This window comes from Scleropages formosus, chromosome 3 (genome assembly GCF_900964775.1).
Source record: "Scleropages formosus chromosome 3, fSclFor1.1, whole genome shotgun sequence".
NCBI classification, from domain to species: Eukaryota; Metazoa; Chordata; class Actinopteri; order Osteoglossiformes; family Osteoglossidae; genus Scleropages; species Scleropages formosus.
In genome coordinates, this window is record NC_041808.1 from 25,264,145 (window position 1) to 25,279,890 (window position 15,746).

Below are 15,746 nucleotides of genomic sequence, written 5' to 3' on the forward strand. Positions count from 1 at the left end.
GGAAAAAAATGGTTGTCTCCATGGGCTTTACTTTGCATCATTTTGTCACATGCTGCAGTGGCCTTTCCTGCCAGGGATGGAGGAGATTTTTGATTGCATTCCAGTCATTGTGCAGGAACAGTCTCTAATGTGTAGAAATCTCTACAGGCCACTGCTGTGGTTCTCAGAAGGCTGTGTGATTCAATGTGATGATCCCAATAGATGGTATATAGTACACTTTCAGCCCGGCTGTTGTTGCTTACCACTTATGCAGCTATTATAACCACATTGTTCTCTGCTTTCACAATAAAAAAATATGTTAGGCTGACAACAGTCAGTTTGTCCAGCAGCACTATTTTTGCTGGCAGGCATTACACCAGTAGCTCTTTATAGAATTGATATGGAATACAAAAGTGATTGCAATACGATTGTGACAGATGGGGTGATGCAATTTTGTTGAGCAGTTAGGAGATCAGGAGAGAAGTGCCTCTGAAGCGGTGGATTTTCAGACCCTACTTGAATGCTGAAAAGGATTCAGCGGCTCTGAGGGGCAGAGGGAACTCATTCTAGCACATTGGAGCCAAAACTGAGAACCTACTGGATTTCTATTTTGGACCATTGTGAGTGGCACAACTGACCTGCCAATGATGGATGATTAACGAGGTCATCCTGGTCGATCTAAATATATGAACGATTAACTTCCAGTTCACAATCGCCGGTTATTTGGCATGAAAATCGAAATGGCTTTGTGCAAAGCATATTTCAGTTTGTAGTCAGTTGCTTTTAAAGCTGTGTTTTTTGAGACAGGTGACATATGGGTCAAAGTTGGAATGTTATAGTAATTATTTGATCTCTATGAATCTCTACAGCAGAGGTTGCTGTACCCTTTCTCCTGCAATATGAACCTTTTCCATCCTGTTTTCAGATAGACAATGCCTTCACTCTTTGGTCCCAAAAGAAGGTCACAAGGTGTTTTGGTGCAAGGCTTCATTGGGCCTTCCATCCCGGTGAAGACAAAGAGGAAGGCAGGCTTGGAGTGCGGCTGGACTGCTCACAATCCCGTGTCACATCAGTGGAACGCCTGACCTTTCTCTGGACTTTGATCAGACCAGATCTATCTGAGATAGGGAGCCCCAGAGCAAGTTAGTGGCTGGGCGGGAAGCCAGCTCGCAACCCACCCCACTCCACCCCACCCCACCACCTGGGCAGGCAGCGCTGTGTTCTGCTGGGAGTCTTCCTTCTGTGCCCATGTCTACTAGGTAAACATACTCACACATGTAGAAAGCACATCCTTCGTGATTTTAATTGAATTACTGTATATTGTCACACAGGGGGTGCGGTGGCGCAGTGGGTTGGACCACGGTCCTGCTGTCCGGTGGGTCTGGGGTTCGAGTCCCGCTTGGGGTATCTTGCGACGGACTGGCGTCCCGTCCTGGGTGTGTCCCCTCCCCCTCCGGCCTTACGCCCTGTGTTGCCGGGTAGGCTCCGGTTCCCCGTGACCCCATATGGGACAAGCGGCTCTGAAGATGTGTGTGTGTGTGTGTATATTGTCAATGTCTATCATACATTTATGCTTTACATCAGCATAAATTTTTCTCCCAAGCAGCACAGAATGATTATTAACTGTTACTTAGCTTACACCTTTATCTAAGTTGATTAGAGTGCTAGATACACTATACTAAATAGCCTCCAATCATTCACCCATCTGTACACCAGAGAAAAGTAACTCACACACACTTAAGGGAATTTAGAGCCACCTGTTTACTGTAGGAAGAAATCCACGCAACCACACACAGACCAAATTGGAGTACGCTGAAATGTGTAACTCAGGCACTGTGAAGTACCGGTGCTACCTGCTGTGCCACCATGCCTTCCTTTGGCTCCTCTCTCTTAAAGCCTCCCTTCATGTAGTTGAGGATAGTATAATGGATCATGCCTAATGCTGAAATGAATAAGTAAATGTTCATGCACTGTAACTTCATGAGCATCACCAGATAAAGCCTTTATTCAGCCACTACTCCGGCAGTGTTTTTGCTTGCTTGTGTATCTTATAATATTATATTAAAAAAAAAAAAATTGTTAGGAGGGTATCAGGATTTGTCTACCCTGTGTTTTATGCACCTACTTGAACGATGAACTTCAGTGCAGCAAGTGGTAGGTAACTAGGTTTACTTGAGTCACACGTCTGCAACTATGTCTCTTTCTCTTAATGTAAGGCATAAGTTGTCATTTAACTAAGTTGTACGTCGCTTTGGACAAAAGCGTTTGCTAAATGAATAAATGTAAATGTAAATGTAAATATGAAACAGTTCTAAAAATGAAGAATATTAGAGGAGTTTTGCTGTCGTTAATGGAATGGAACAAAGTGATTACTGTTGGGTGACAGTGGATCAGTGGACAAAGTTGTTTCCTTCATGGTTCATGGTTGTGCATTGAAATCCAACCATGACTCACTTTTCGTGGATTACACGTATTTGCCATGTGCTTGTATGGGTTTCCTTTAAGCATGACAGTTCCTTCCTATGATTCAAAGATATGCTGTCCAGGTGATTTGTTGACTCTACATTTTCCCTTCTTTGTGTTTGTGTGGGTGTGTGTGTGTGTTTGTGCATGTCCCTAACCTTTTGTCTGGTTCTTCTTTTGAATCACTCTAGTCTTGGATATGCAGTTATTGAAAAACGAAAACTGATTGAAAACTGATGTGTGTCACAGCCGAAGAAAACGGGAAGAAGTTTATATATATATTATATATATATACATATATAGCACTTTGAGTGCAGTCTAACATGTCTTATGGCCAAATGACATACTGTGTTATGGACATTAAATAATGCCCGCACATGGTTTTTACATTATCCGTTCTATTTTACCCCTTTTACAAGCCGTTTAATCCTGGACCAGTAGTTTTTCTCGGCTAGAAAAAACAGGCTTTAACCATTATTTGCTGAGTAAATATTAAATGCAAAATATTGTTTCAGTTTTAAGGGTTCCATAGAAAATGATCTTTTAAATGTCTGTGGGGGATTTAAAAATGGCATGCATTCAGAGGACAGACACTTCAGTGCACCATCTTAAGACCAGGAGCAATCAATTTCAGACCTATACATTTTTTAATAGTGTCTTCGATATGCCTCTGTCTAAACCCATTATATTCTTGTTGATGGGGGCATGGGGCCACACCAAGATGACTCTGAGGCAGTCTGTGCTGCTTTTTTCCCTTCACATTTGCCAAATTTCATGCCTATCCCTCGTCTTTCTCTGTTACCCAGGGCGCACGGCTGTGGCGGCTGGCTTGGGTTCGTCTGCATTAATTGGCTTTTGCTACATTCCCATGCCCAAAGGCCTAAAGGCCAGGATGCCAGAAAAGCGGCACCTTCACCTCCACAAAGCAGTAGGATGTGTCTTCAAAGAATCCGCAAAACCATTCTTTTCTTAAACACGGTTAGAATTAATTTGTTTCAGGAGTTATAATTTGTGTTTAACAAACTGTAAATTTGAGCTTTTTTAAAAAATAATGATAATAGTAAGCCTGTTCATGTCAGCGGTGACGAAGCTGGTTTATCCGGGTCCTGCTCTGTAGTGGGTCTGGGGTTCAAGTTCCACTGGGGGTGCCTTCTGACAGACTGGCGTCCCATCCTGGGTGTGTCCCCTCCAGCCCTACGCCCTGTGTTGCCGGGTTAAGCTCCGGCTTGCTGCAGCCCCACTCGGGACAACTGGCTTTGGTCAAGGTGTGTGTGTGTGATATTTGTGTCAGTATAAAACCTATGAACAGGGCAAGCTAAGTAGGACATGGTGTACTTTTACAAACATGCACCCTAGTAAAGTCAGAAAAAGTGTACAAGTAGACAAGTCCTTAGTTTGAGCTTTTAGTTTGGAGGGCTTCAATCCTAATCGAGGCGTAGTAGTTAGTGCTGCTGCTTTGCATTAGAAAGACCCAGGTTGTGAATCCCACTTCCTGCTGTAGCTGCTTTGGTCAAGGTACTCACCGTGAGTTGATACAGTAAAAATTACACACATGGTAAATCAATTTAAGCAGCCTAATAAGTTCTTAAGTGATTTTGGAGAAAACTGTCAGCGACAGGAATAAATAACTAACCGAACAACTAGTGCAGTGAGAAACGTGCAAGCAAGGTGCTGCGCGCTGTCGCGGTGTTGGCTTCCACCTGTTCTTGTGCACTTTAGACACAGTGAATAGGGCAGCGTGAAGCACCTCCCCCCGCCTGAGGTGCAGAAGGTGTCAGTCGGGGACGGCGGGTAGCGGGCACGGGTGTTCCTGCTGCGGTGCCAGGTCGGAGCCTCCATGCACTCTCTGATAAACATCAGAGAAACCGAAAGCTGTGTTGCTCAACAGCACAGGGCCTGTACACAGGGCATAGGCCTTGTACCCACCGAACCGTCATCCTCCCGCTCTTTGCTGGAACAAAAGGTGTGTTTTATTCTGCTAACCTCTTGTAGTGATAGTACAATTTGTTTCAATCCTCTTAAGATAAAGCATCTCCTACAAACGTTCTCGCCACATTACCCTGCAGCAGAAATATGTCCGAATAATGACGGTATTTGAGGCTAGGTGTTCTGTTCTTCCTGTTGATGATAGGATTGAGGAACAAAGGATATTTCCTGGTATTCAGACCTGTTCCTGCTATTTACTTATATAATTTTCATCTTCCCAACTGTAGAAAATGCAACTGTAAAACACTTTGCACGGCTCTTGCTTCCTTGTAACCACTGGCCAGCACAACCCTCATTGCATGTACGTGATTGAAATGGGAAATGATTATTATCACAAGCTTGCTCCTCACTTCCTACTCTGCAGAATATTTTAATTGGGTCAATTGTGAGGAAATAATGTGCTGAAGAAAGGAAGCCGTGTATGGGACAACAGCGTTTTTGCTATTTTGGTGACTGCTACACTTAATAGCTGCATCTTTAGCTCAAAAAAGAAAATCCTAAGAGCTCATTCTGGTTCACATTTGGAGGTCTAGCTGGTGTTGATTCCTACCCAAGGCATGCCGTTTTGGTCATCGCTGCTGGAGAATGTGCACACGCTTGCATATTAAGAACCAGAGTGAGTCACTGGTGTCCTGTGATGGCTTCAAAATGCTCATTGTAACAGAGCAGATGTGGCCCAGAGGTCTGGAGTGGCCCCGCCAAAGACTTCTCACTACGCTGGGGGCTGTGGTATCCCGCGTGACCGCCCCCACCACCCGTCTGATGGCAGTGCAAACACTGGCTTCTCTGTGGCACACTGTTTTCCGTGGGAAGTCTTCCAGGTCCCAGTACTGCACAATGATTTTCTCTTAAAACCCACATCTGAACCCTTTAAAATGCTCCGCCAAGCCTTGTTAAGGAATATGAAATGGGACATTTCTTTTCAGTCTGTGCTGCCACCTCTCTTAAAATATGGATAAATGGACGCGATCCTTTTACTCCTTTGTGACAATATGGACATTTTCCATCCTCACCACAGAGTCTCTCAAATGTGGAGCCAATGAGGGACTGACATGCTTCCCGTGATAAATCCAACACAATGACCCACAAAAGCATATGCACACAATGTTTGTTTTTATACCTTACTGGGGATTTTACACTGACTCTCGTTTTATTCCTGTAATTTCTTACACCGCTGCAATAAAGCTCAAAACACGCAAAAGTGTACAAGAAAGACTAAGTGTTTTTTGTTAGACATTGACCAAGTGGCAGGAAACAAAAACAGACCACTGCAGGCACACATGAACGCACAAATATCATGCAATTGCTTGTAAAATTTTAATTGGTGGAACATTGTCAAATTGCTACACATATACTGCATCTTTCTATGATCAGAGAACACTTATTTATAAGTACTAAAAACTGAGTTGGCAATAGAGCCAGCAGGTGGCGTAGTCATTAGAGGTGCTGCTTTGCACTCAAAGGTTTGAATCCCACCTCCCACTGTAGTACTCTTAAGCAAGGTACTTACCCTGAATTGATGCAGTAAAAACTACCCAGTTGTATAAATGGGTAAATCGCATAATGCAGTGAGTTGCTTTGAAGAAAAGAATCAAATAAATACGTTAATGTAAGACTCATGAATTGCTTGATGGGGGGATTCATTTGAGTGAATTTATTCAAGCACTATTGTGACTGCTGGGTTGAGCACAGCATGAATCAGCAGTATTCAGTGGTTTAAAAACATGACTATGAAACGTTGAGATTTTTCCATCTCACCGTTATATCAAAATTGGCCCGAATATTCTAAACTGAGTCCACATCTTAGCTTGTCACATGCATCCAGCCCGCACCTGCCCCTCATCAAGGCGGCAGGGGTTAAAAGGACCTGAAGTCCACGACTGATTGCAGAACCTCTCACGAGCAACCGCGACTTCAGTCTCTCCAGCAATTCCCGTCCGTTCTACGTCCTGCTCTCCCGGCTTCTGACCTTGCTTCATTTCACCAACTTCGTTCCTTGTCTGTCCCCGAAACCCCGAATGCGCATCGCCTGACCCACGCCTGTCCCCGACTACTGCTTTTGTCTTGTGCTTTGGAATTGTTGCTCATTAAACAGAACCCGCAATTGGGTCCCACTCATCTTCGCTCCAGCTTCCCTTGTTCCGGCATGACACCGCTCCACCTCTAAGCTCATGTGCAGAATTTGAGCTCTGTATTTTGACAAAGTCAGTGAAAAAAAGTTGATTTTTTTTAGAGTCACATCAAACCAAATGTTGAACAGATTTTGGAAATAGCCCATTTCCGTCGGCTGGTTGAATCATATGTTAGTACATGTACTCTTTTGAGTTTTTAATGACAGGATCGAAATGCCAGTCTAAGTGTTTCCAGCACTTTTGTTGCCTCAAGAATTTATTTATTTTTTCTTTTGCTAACTAAATGCAGTGCAGCAACATAGATCAACTCAGCATTTTTCTATGGTTTCATTGCTTTATTTAAAAATCCATTTCACCAGAATCACATTGTTAATTTGCTGGATGTGGCAATTTGCAGGCACATTGCTAACCTTAGTACTTAACTGCTGCTACACAAATATGTATTATCATTATTAATATCGTAGTGCAGTAGGAGAATAAAAAAAAAATAGCTGAACTACTTTGCTAATTCACTGAAAGACCACGAGAAGGTCTTGTGACCTTTGCATAAAATGTTCTAAAAAATACTGTAATTCAGCATTATTCTGGCTTTTTTTTCTACATGCCAGTTGGCTTTCTTTCTCTTTTTCATTTTAGTGTCTTTTTCATATTTTCATTTACAGAAACCAGATTCATATTTTCACTGGCACAGTCTCACTGTGTAGTGTGTTTTATTAGTGTGGGAATGCTCCTGCAAGCTACTCCCAGCTACTGCTGGTTCCAGGCTTCATGGGAAGGCAAGCATTTGGCTTTCGTGCCATTTGTAATTTACTTAGGTTCAGGCATTACTTTTGATTTGTTTGATTTGTTATCTCTGCAGCGGTATCGTCTGACGTCTTGTACATGCTTTATGTGCTTTCATGACTGTATTTTCTGAACGCGCCATCGGGAGTGGAAACAGTCGTGTTTCGTGGAGGGATTTTCCCTCAATATGGCACAATGAGGAGAGTCTGAGGGCCTGAGGAAAACGAGGGCTGACAGCTGCAACTGCGGAGTACAAAAGACGCCCTCTGAAGATGGAGGAATGGGTATCTTCAAGCGCCCCCATCCTACCCCTTCCCCCAAGGCAAGCCCTACACATGCTTTAGGCCAATTGGGTTTGGTATTTCATTATATTTTCCTTGATTTGGGGAAGGACAATGTAGGGTGTTTATAGGCTGCCTGCAAGCGACAGAGGTGTGTGTGTGTGTATATATGTGTGTGTATTTCAGCCGTCGCCTTCTTCTTCCTTGGCAGACGTGCGGCACGACGCTGGAGCTCATTTGCATGTGCGGTGATGGAAACCAAAGCAGCCTCTCCCCCTCTCTAACTCTTTCTTTCCCCAGTCAAAGGCAAGACTGCAGCTTAAATTGAAATCCCCGAGGTTCTTATCTGCCTCCCACAGGAAGGCAAATCTGAGTTGAAAAGCGTTAAATTGAAAGAAGGGTGAGGATAGTATCATTTAGCTAACTAGAGACATGTCTGTGTGGCTGTTCACTTGGCTGCAGCGTTTGGCCTGGCATCAGGTGGCTTGCTCCAAAGTTTCCTTTAAGGTGGGACCTTTCTCTGCGTAAGTCATTTCCCTACCCCCCCATTTTTCTCTGGTTCTTTCTTGGTGCTTTGACCCAGCACCCTATAACAGGTCAGCATGAATCTGACTGCTTAGAGAGTGATCTTCACAGTAGATTGTGTTCACCAGCATGGATTAAGTTGCCTTTTTTTTTTTTTTTTTAACTTTTTCGAGTCCCGCTTGGGGTGCCTTGTGACCGACTGGCGTCCCGTTTTGGGTGCGTCCCCTCCCCCTCCAGCCTTGCGCCCTGTGCTGCTGGGTTTGGCTCCGGCTTGTTGCGACCCCGCTCGGGACAAGCGACTTCGGCCAATGTGTATTTGTGTTAATTTACTCCAATGAACCTAAATACATCTCTAACAATAATGCATATTGTTCAGTATCAGACAAAGTTAACAGAAGAGCTCTATAGCTGCAGAGTTTATGTGAAACTGATTTATTTGAACTGAAGACAACTATTAAGTAAAATCCAGCAGACCTTTTGTTTTTCTCCTCATCTCTCTTTATTTCACGGTATCTTTCGATTCTTTAATACTACTGTAGAGTGACAGTGGAAGACAGTGGTTGTTTTGTCCAATTCGTTCATTTGGGAGAATCATTACACTTTTTATATGGTCTCACTTTGATCTTTTTCCAGGATGAGTCAAGATGCATTTGTGCTTTTTCAAAATACTGAAAGAAAATTGGTCTGTTTAAAAGAATTCTGGGAATTTAATGATGGTTTAATAACTACACAGACTGGATGAGTCAGTGAGGCGCGGATCAGAGAGTGGCTGTTGTCTCAGAAACACAAGTGAAATGCCTCCAGGTTTGTGTAACGGAGGCTGAGTGTTTGTGCGAATGGGGAATGGATATGTCTCAGTGCTGTGACCCCCTTCTGTATAAAATGCTACCTGCAGCAAAGTATTGAGCTCCAAGCTCAGCCCCGCACCACAGTTTGACCCTTTCTGATCTTAATACCAGACTGGGAAAAGGTGAAAAAGGAGCCTTTGCATCGTTTCTGCATATTGTCATCATTTTGTCAATTTCAGACAGGCTACACCTACATTTACATTTATTCATTTAGCACATGCTTTTCTCTACAGCGACATACAATGATTAATGACTATTCTTTACACTAGAAGACCAGTATAACGCATACTTACAAAGCAGAGCAATGTAACACACTCACTTTTCAATGCTGATAATGCAAATGAGATAACCAGGACATTGATTTCAAAGGAGAATGTGGCACTGGAGTTAAATAACTGACAAACCTTGCCAGTTCTTCTTCTTCTTCTTCTTCTTCTTCTTCTTCTTCTTATTATTATTATTATTATTATTATTATTATTATTACCAGTAGTACTGTTACTTTTATTACTATTTTTAGTGATCTTCATTTCGCTGGTATGTCAGGGATAGGTTATACAAGAGAAACCAGAGCTCACAAGGTTTCAAGATAACAGTTGATAAATTAAAAATAAAATCTACTTTTGCCCTCATGACATATCTTAAACTCAATTTGAATAAATGGTAAAAGGGTGACATTTTTACATTTTTGTCGCTGATCCAGATGAAAGGTGTGTTTTGGTGAGACTGACAGATGTGTGTCTTGATGGGAGAGCAGACTGTTTAACAACATGTCCCATCTCTGCTTTTGCAGTCAAACAAGGTTCCAGTGGTTCAGCCGTCACACGCAGTCCACCCCCTCACCCCTCTGATCACATACAGCGACGAGCATTTTGCGCCTGGACCCCACTCTGGACACCATCCCCAGGATGTCAGCTCCAAACCAGGTAAACACAATGCGCATCACTTCTTGCAGGTGGTTATGATTTTTTTATGGATTCAGGATGAGTCAGTTTGATTGTATTAAAATGATTTTTTACCATTGGCAGTTAATATTTCCGACAAGGCCATACGTGAGGAACAGCACTTCAGCAGCACAGCAGGCAGCCACATTAAAGCAGGAGAGCCCAAACAGGATGTGATGGAGAGCTCAAGTTTGGATGTGATATAAATAACCATAGAGGGCTGTGTGCCAAGCAGACATCTGATATTAGACGTTACCCAGAGGCTGTTCAGCTTGGACTGGCCTTGCTTTATTTGCAACCTCTTTATGGGTTTTGAAGGCTTTCAGTGATGCTTGTAACTGCTTTCAGTGGATTTCTTTCAGCCGTTTGGCCCCGCAATGAAACTGACTCACTTTTGGCAGGGTTTAGTATTGCAGTCGTGTGTGTGTGTCTGTGTATTTGTTTTAGCGGAGCCTTCTGCTAATTTTTAATTTATTTTCTTCCATCACTCAAAAGTTCTTAGTAAGTACCAGTTCCAGTATGTAATTCAAGATTTTTTGTTATCAGAAAATAAAATTTATTCTCATAATTCTGTAGTATGCGGTAATAAACCTCTGAGAAAATGTGACAAGATTTTTAACAGAATGACAGTCGCAAAGAGGCAAAGTCTCGTGTTCGGATGCTGTGACAGCGACTGGGGTTTTGTGTGCGGGAATTTAGTGGCGGTCTAGAGCCGAGCCACTTTCTCCCCATTCAGCTGCACAGAGAAGATGTGAAACCGCACAGGGGATTCATGGGCAGAGAGTTGTTGTATACGGAGGCATTTTGGGTGGCAACAGTGGCTTTTGGGGGGATTAAAGGCCTTCATCTTGCTCTGTTTAAGTTGAGGCCCTTTTGAATCAGGCTGCAAAGGGGCGGGTGGCGGGGGATCCATTTGGGATTATGGTTTGGTGTTAATCGTGCGTCAGTTACTACTTCTGTAGCTGTAGGGCTTTGTAATGGGAAGTATGTTTGTGGACTGATCCATTCAGCGGTGGCCCTGTTTTTTTCTGCTAAATGCTACAACAAGCGAGAAGCTCTTGACCCCAAAGCCCAGAGGAATGGCCTTGATGAAGAGCTTAGTGCAAACTGGAGTGACAGTCATGAGCTAAATGAATCATATCAAGTGTGAGCATTGCAGGAGGAGGAAACCACTCTTAATTAACTGGTGATCCGCTTTGGTGACTATTTTCAAACCCCTCTGTGGCCTGGAGGCAATCTACTGAAATGGTTGCTTGGTAATTTTCTCTTCTCCGGGGCATTTTGCATGCACCCTTCCTTCTTCCTGACTATATTTACCAGGGCATACATAACTGTACGTTTTACATTTTACCAGTGTATATTTAATATTCGTCACTATGATTCCCCAATGTACACTCTAATAGATATGAAGCTATTACACACCTTTTTAAATGATCTGAAACACACATGCTGATGTATTGAATGATTATGATTGTTACAGACAGTTTTAATGCTCAAGATGTAACTGGTTTGCGTCTTGCTTCAGGCATGCCGAGGCATCACCCTGGACCTGACATTCCTAATTTCTACCCCCTTTCTCCTGGAGGAGTGGGTCAGATGACACCGCCAATGGGATGGTAAGTCACTGGGGTTTACACAGTTCATGCTAAGTTTATACATGCCCCCTTTAGGTGAGGTGTCACGGAGTGAATAGGACAGACGTGACAGTCAAATCAAGTGCCATGTCCCACCTAAATAAAAACACCAATAAAACCATTCTTAACAGCACCCATCATTGACACTGGACCTTAAATTATTTTGGGTTGATGTTGTACTTTCTGGAACCTCTGTTTGGTTGTGAACACTGCAAAGGGTGGCCAGGCTGGCAGGTAGAAAGAAAGTGAAGCAAACGGTTGTTGATCCGTAACTCCTTCATCTCTCTGGAACCGAAGGCAGGTCTCAGGTGGATTTAGGGACCCCTACTCCACTTCCCTTCCAGGCGACAGCCCCATTCCCAGGTAGGTGGACCCTGTCTCAGCTGTTTTTCAAAGGGAGGATCTGTTCCCCTCCAGCCTACCCTTACCTCCCAAATTGTTATTTACTTCTCTACTGACCCTACACTGTGCCCACACCAGAAATTGCACTTGTATTGGTGGAGACTTCACCTGAACTTTTCACTAACCTACATGGCAATCAAAACAACTGACGGGTGTTGCCGCTGCATTAATATCTATAGTGTGGAGCCTTTGTTATATTAATTTATACAGCTTAGTCTTATGTGGACATTTAGAAAATGGGCATGTGAATGTTCTGCTGCAAATAGCTTAAAAAATTACAAATATATCAAAGCACGATCTTCATTTTATTAGAGTAAAATCGGGAAAATTATTGAAGTATATGAGGTATTTGGATGTTCTTTACCTTGTACATACAAGAAGTAAGTGGAACTGTGGTTTCCTCTCTTTGCGTTGATGAAGCCCTGTGAAATGATGCCAGGAAAGATTATTTTCACAAGCGTGGTTTATATTTACATTAGCTCTGTTTTTCTTGCAGGTTCTCTCCTCACATGGTGCCGGGACCCCCAGGGCCGCACGCTACGGGAATCCCCCATCCTGCTATTGTCAACCCACAGATTAAGCATGAGCCCCAGCATGACAGTGACCTGATGCACATGTGAGTTTCAACCCTGCGCAAAGGTTCTGTGTGACAATAGATTTCTGTTGGTTTAATTTTACTTTTGCAATTTCTTTATTTTATTAGACCACATGTTTATCTGGGACAATCCAAAGATCTAAAAGATCACCTGTGAGGGTAGAGATAGAGCTTGGAGTAGTTTGTAGTTACATGGGGGTGCATGGGGGCCACCCTGAAGTGCATGGGGGCCACTTTGGTAGTCCTGTCTCTCTCAGCACCTGGGAACAAGCCTGGCACACAGTCGTGTTGTCTCCATCCTTAGCTATGGCTAGACACCACCCTGACCCTCCTTTCCATTTCTTTATCACCAGGAAGACCCATCAAGAGCAGAGGAAGGAGCAAGAGCCCAAGAGACCTCACATCAAGAAGCCCCTGAATGCCTTCATGCTCTACATGAAGGAGATGCGGGCCAATGTAGTAGCTGAGTGCACGTTGAAGGAGAGCGCCGCCATCAACCAAATCCTGGGCAGGAGGGTGGGTATAAGCACAGCAGCCCAAGAGGGCGAGTGAGCGCATAGGTAGTTGTTATGTACCTGAAAGTTGTGTTCACCATTACACAAAACTATTATGTATCCAGACATAATAAAGAATTAGTCTCTGTAATTTAGTCTGCAATAATTAAACTATGACTTTTTGTCCAGAATGCAAAAGTCATATATTCTAATTTACATTCTTAAGAACTGATTAAAGGTGATCTGCCATGAACTCTGACCAAATTGCATTCACAGTACAATGTAGTAAATTAAACAGAGGATTAAGTTAGAATCACTGTTGTGATATAAGATCATATTTTTCCTCTGCTTGATAATTTCTTCATGTTTAATATTTTTTCCCTCTTTCCTCAACATCCCTTTCCCTAAATTCTTTCTGTAGTTAAATAAGATTTTAGCATGTTTCTCTTTAGGATAAACTTGAAAGTGTGTGCCAGTAGTTGACTGCTTTTTTTAAATCTCTCTTTTCTGAAACAGTGGCATGCTTTATCTCGGGAAGAGCAGGCTAAGTATTACGAATTAGCCCGCAAGGAGCGACAGCTACACATGCAGCTTTACCCAGGATGGTCTGCCAGAGACAATTATGTAAGTATCTTCTGCACAGGCTGGAAGCGGCATGTTGTGATAGTGCAAACTCAGGAGCACCTCCCTAAAACACCGGCTGGGAATCCATCCCTCGAGAGATCCCCACAGCTAACACCACTTGAAAAGTCCCATCCTGAACCTCTACTTGCAGGCTGGGCTTAGTGTGACCCACACAGTGTGAGCATCACAACAGAATCTATAAACAATGGCAAAACTACTGATTTGTGAGCGGAAAAATGTGAGGAACTGCCCATACTTCTGCTGGAGAGAGTACATGTGGAGGAACAGCTGATGTTGACAAGAGACTTCCTCTCCTACTTACATTTATTTGTCTTTAGTTGACACTTCACTGCAACACAGGGGCAACAAGTAGCTTAGTAGTTAGAACCATTGCCTTTGGGTCTGAGGGGGGCATGTTCAAGTCCCACCAGCTAGTGTAGTATCCCTGAGTGAGATACTTACCCTGAATTACTGTGCTGTTGGGTGAGTCACTGAAAGTCACTTAACAGTGTAAGCTGTGTTGGAGAAAAGTGTCAGTTAAGTAAATAAATGTAAAGTGATGTACCCATGCATACAGCAGGGTAATATGTACATTATTAGTTCAGGGTAAGTATCTTGGATAAGTGTACTACACTAGCAGGATTGGAATCTGCAACCTTCAAGTCCAAAGGATGTAGTTTTAACCACTACACTACCTGCTTCCCTGTATCATTGTTGCACATATAATTAGATATTATTATGGGTAATGTAAATTATCTTAGCTGACAACTTTATCCAGTGTTGCATAATGATATTTACCTATTCATACATGCCATGCTAGTTAAGGTACTCACAATGATTTACCCATGTATACATATAACGGTAATTTTTATTGCATCAGTTCGGGGCAAGTCCCTTTTTTAGGAATTTTTCTTCTCAGCAGAAGGTGAGATTCAAATGTGGCCCTTCTGTCTGCCTGCCTCAACTCTGCAAAGACATTGATACCTTTCACCTTCGTTCCACTACAGCATCATGACCCCTTTACCCCACTGACAGTGCGCCTGCTCGAGTGCTTCCTTAGTGGATCCTTCAGAGGCTGCTGTCAGCTGAACTGACGTACAAACAAAGAGGATGCTAATATGAGTTAATTTGTCATCGTAGCAAATGCAGCAAATACTGCAGCAATCACTGACAAGAGCTGTCGGGTTAGATGTTATGGGTTACCTTTCACCCTTTGAGTGTCGTGATTTATGGCTTATATCAGAGAGCATATGTCTTTCCACTTAAACTTAACATGGCCTCTGTGAACTTTATTCTAATCCTAAAATGTAGTATTTAATTTATGTGACATGCATTTTACCACAAAAATATATACACTTTATTTCAATAATTTCAGCTTTTCCCAGGTTTTTCCTTGTTAAACTGTTTGGCCTTTATGTTCTGAGGTTTTTACAGTTTTTTCATTTTTCGGCTTTTTCATGAGAAGCACATTTTAAAGTATATCGACTAAGAAAAGAAACTAAAGGAAAAGAGTGTGTTTGTAACATATATTTTTTCCTATGGGATGAACACCTTGCTGGAGGGTACTAAAGGAGAAGGTGGTATTTGAACCAGCAACATTTGAGCCCAAAGGAGGCAGGTAGAAGTATTACATTACCTGCTGCCCCGCAAACACCACATGTTATTGTTACACTAGCAATTATTAAGTATTATTTAACTGACACCTTTATCCAATTACATATATTTTGGTTCTGGTCATCAGCAGCCTGTAACATATGCATCAGTGAAATGTTACACCATTGAAAATGGAAAGGATGCAATGTTCCTCTTTCATAGTGTCTCACATAGTAGTGACTGCTGACTTCAGTTGCTATATAATGTCTCTTCTTCAGTATTAAACGCATAATGTAGCAACTCTCAGCACTGACTGACTTTCTGCTTTATGCCAGATTAACTCATCAATAAGTGGATTATCAGAGTTTACTGCAGGGAACCAAAGCGAACTGCACATGTAACGAGTCATGACGTTTTACAGACTTATCATTACCTATAGCCCTTCCCTGGGGTTTTAAGCAAGCT

The 15,746-nt window shown here is 42.7% G+C and overlaps 1 protein-coding gene across 3 annotated transcripts in view; it reads left to right on the forward strand.

Moving 5' to 3' along the window:
- Nucleotides 1–15,746, forward strand: part of LOC108936677 (lymphoid enhancer-binding factor 1-like) — a 37,376-nt gene that overhangs the window by 14,502 nt on the left and 7,128 nt on the right. For 2 of the 3 annotated variants that reach the window (XM_029250515.1, XM_029250516.1), the window contains exons 4-9: nucleotides 9,789–9,921; nucleotides 11,465–11,555; nucleotides 11,871–11,936; nucleotides 12,472–12,591; nucleotides 12,924–13,086; nucleotides 13,581–13,688. In XM_029250515.1, coding sequence (XP_029106348.1) covers nucleotides 9,789–9,921; nucleotides 11,465–11,555; nucleotides 11,871–11,936; nucleotides 12,472–12,591; nucleotides 12,924–13,086; nucleotides 13,581–13,688 — 681 coding nt within the window. Of the gene's footprint in view, nucleotides 1–9,788; nucleotides 9,922–11,464; nucleotides 11,556–11,870; nucleotides 11,937–12,471; nucleotides 12,592–12,923; nucleotides 13,087–13,580; nucleotides 14,072–15,746 lie in introns of those variants that run through there. The other variant, XM_029250514.1, reaches the window with a different exon arrangement.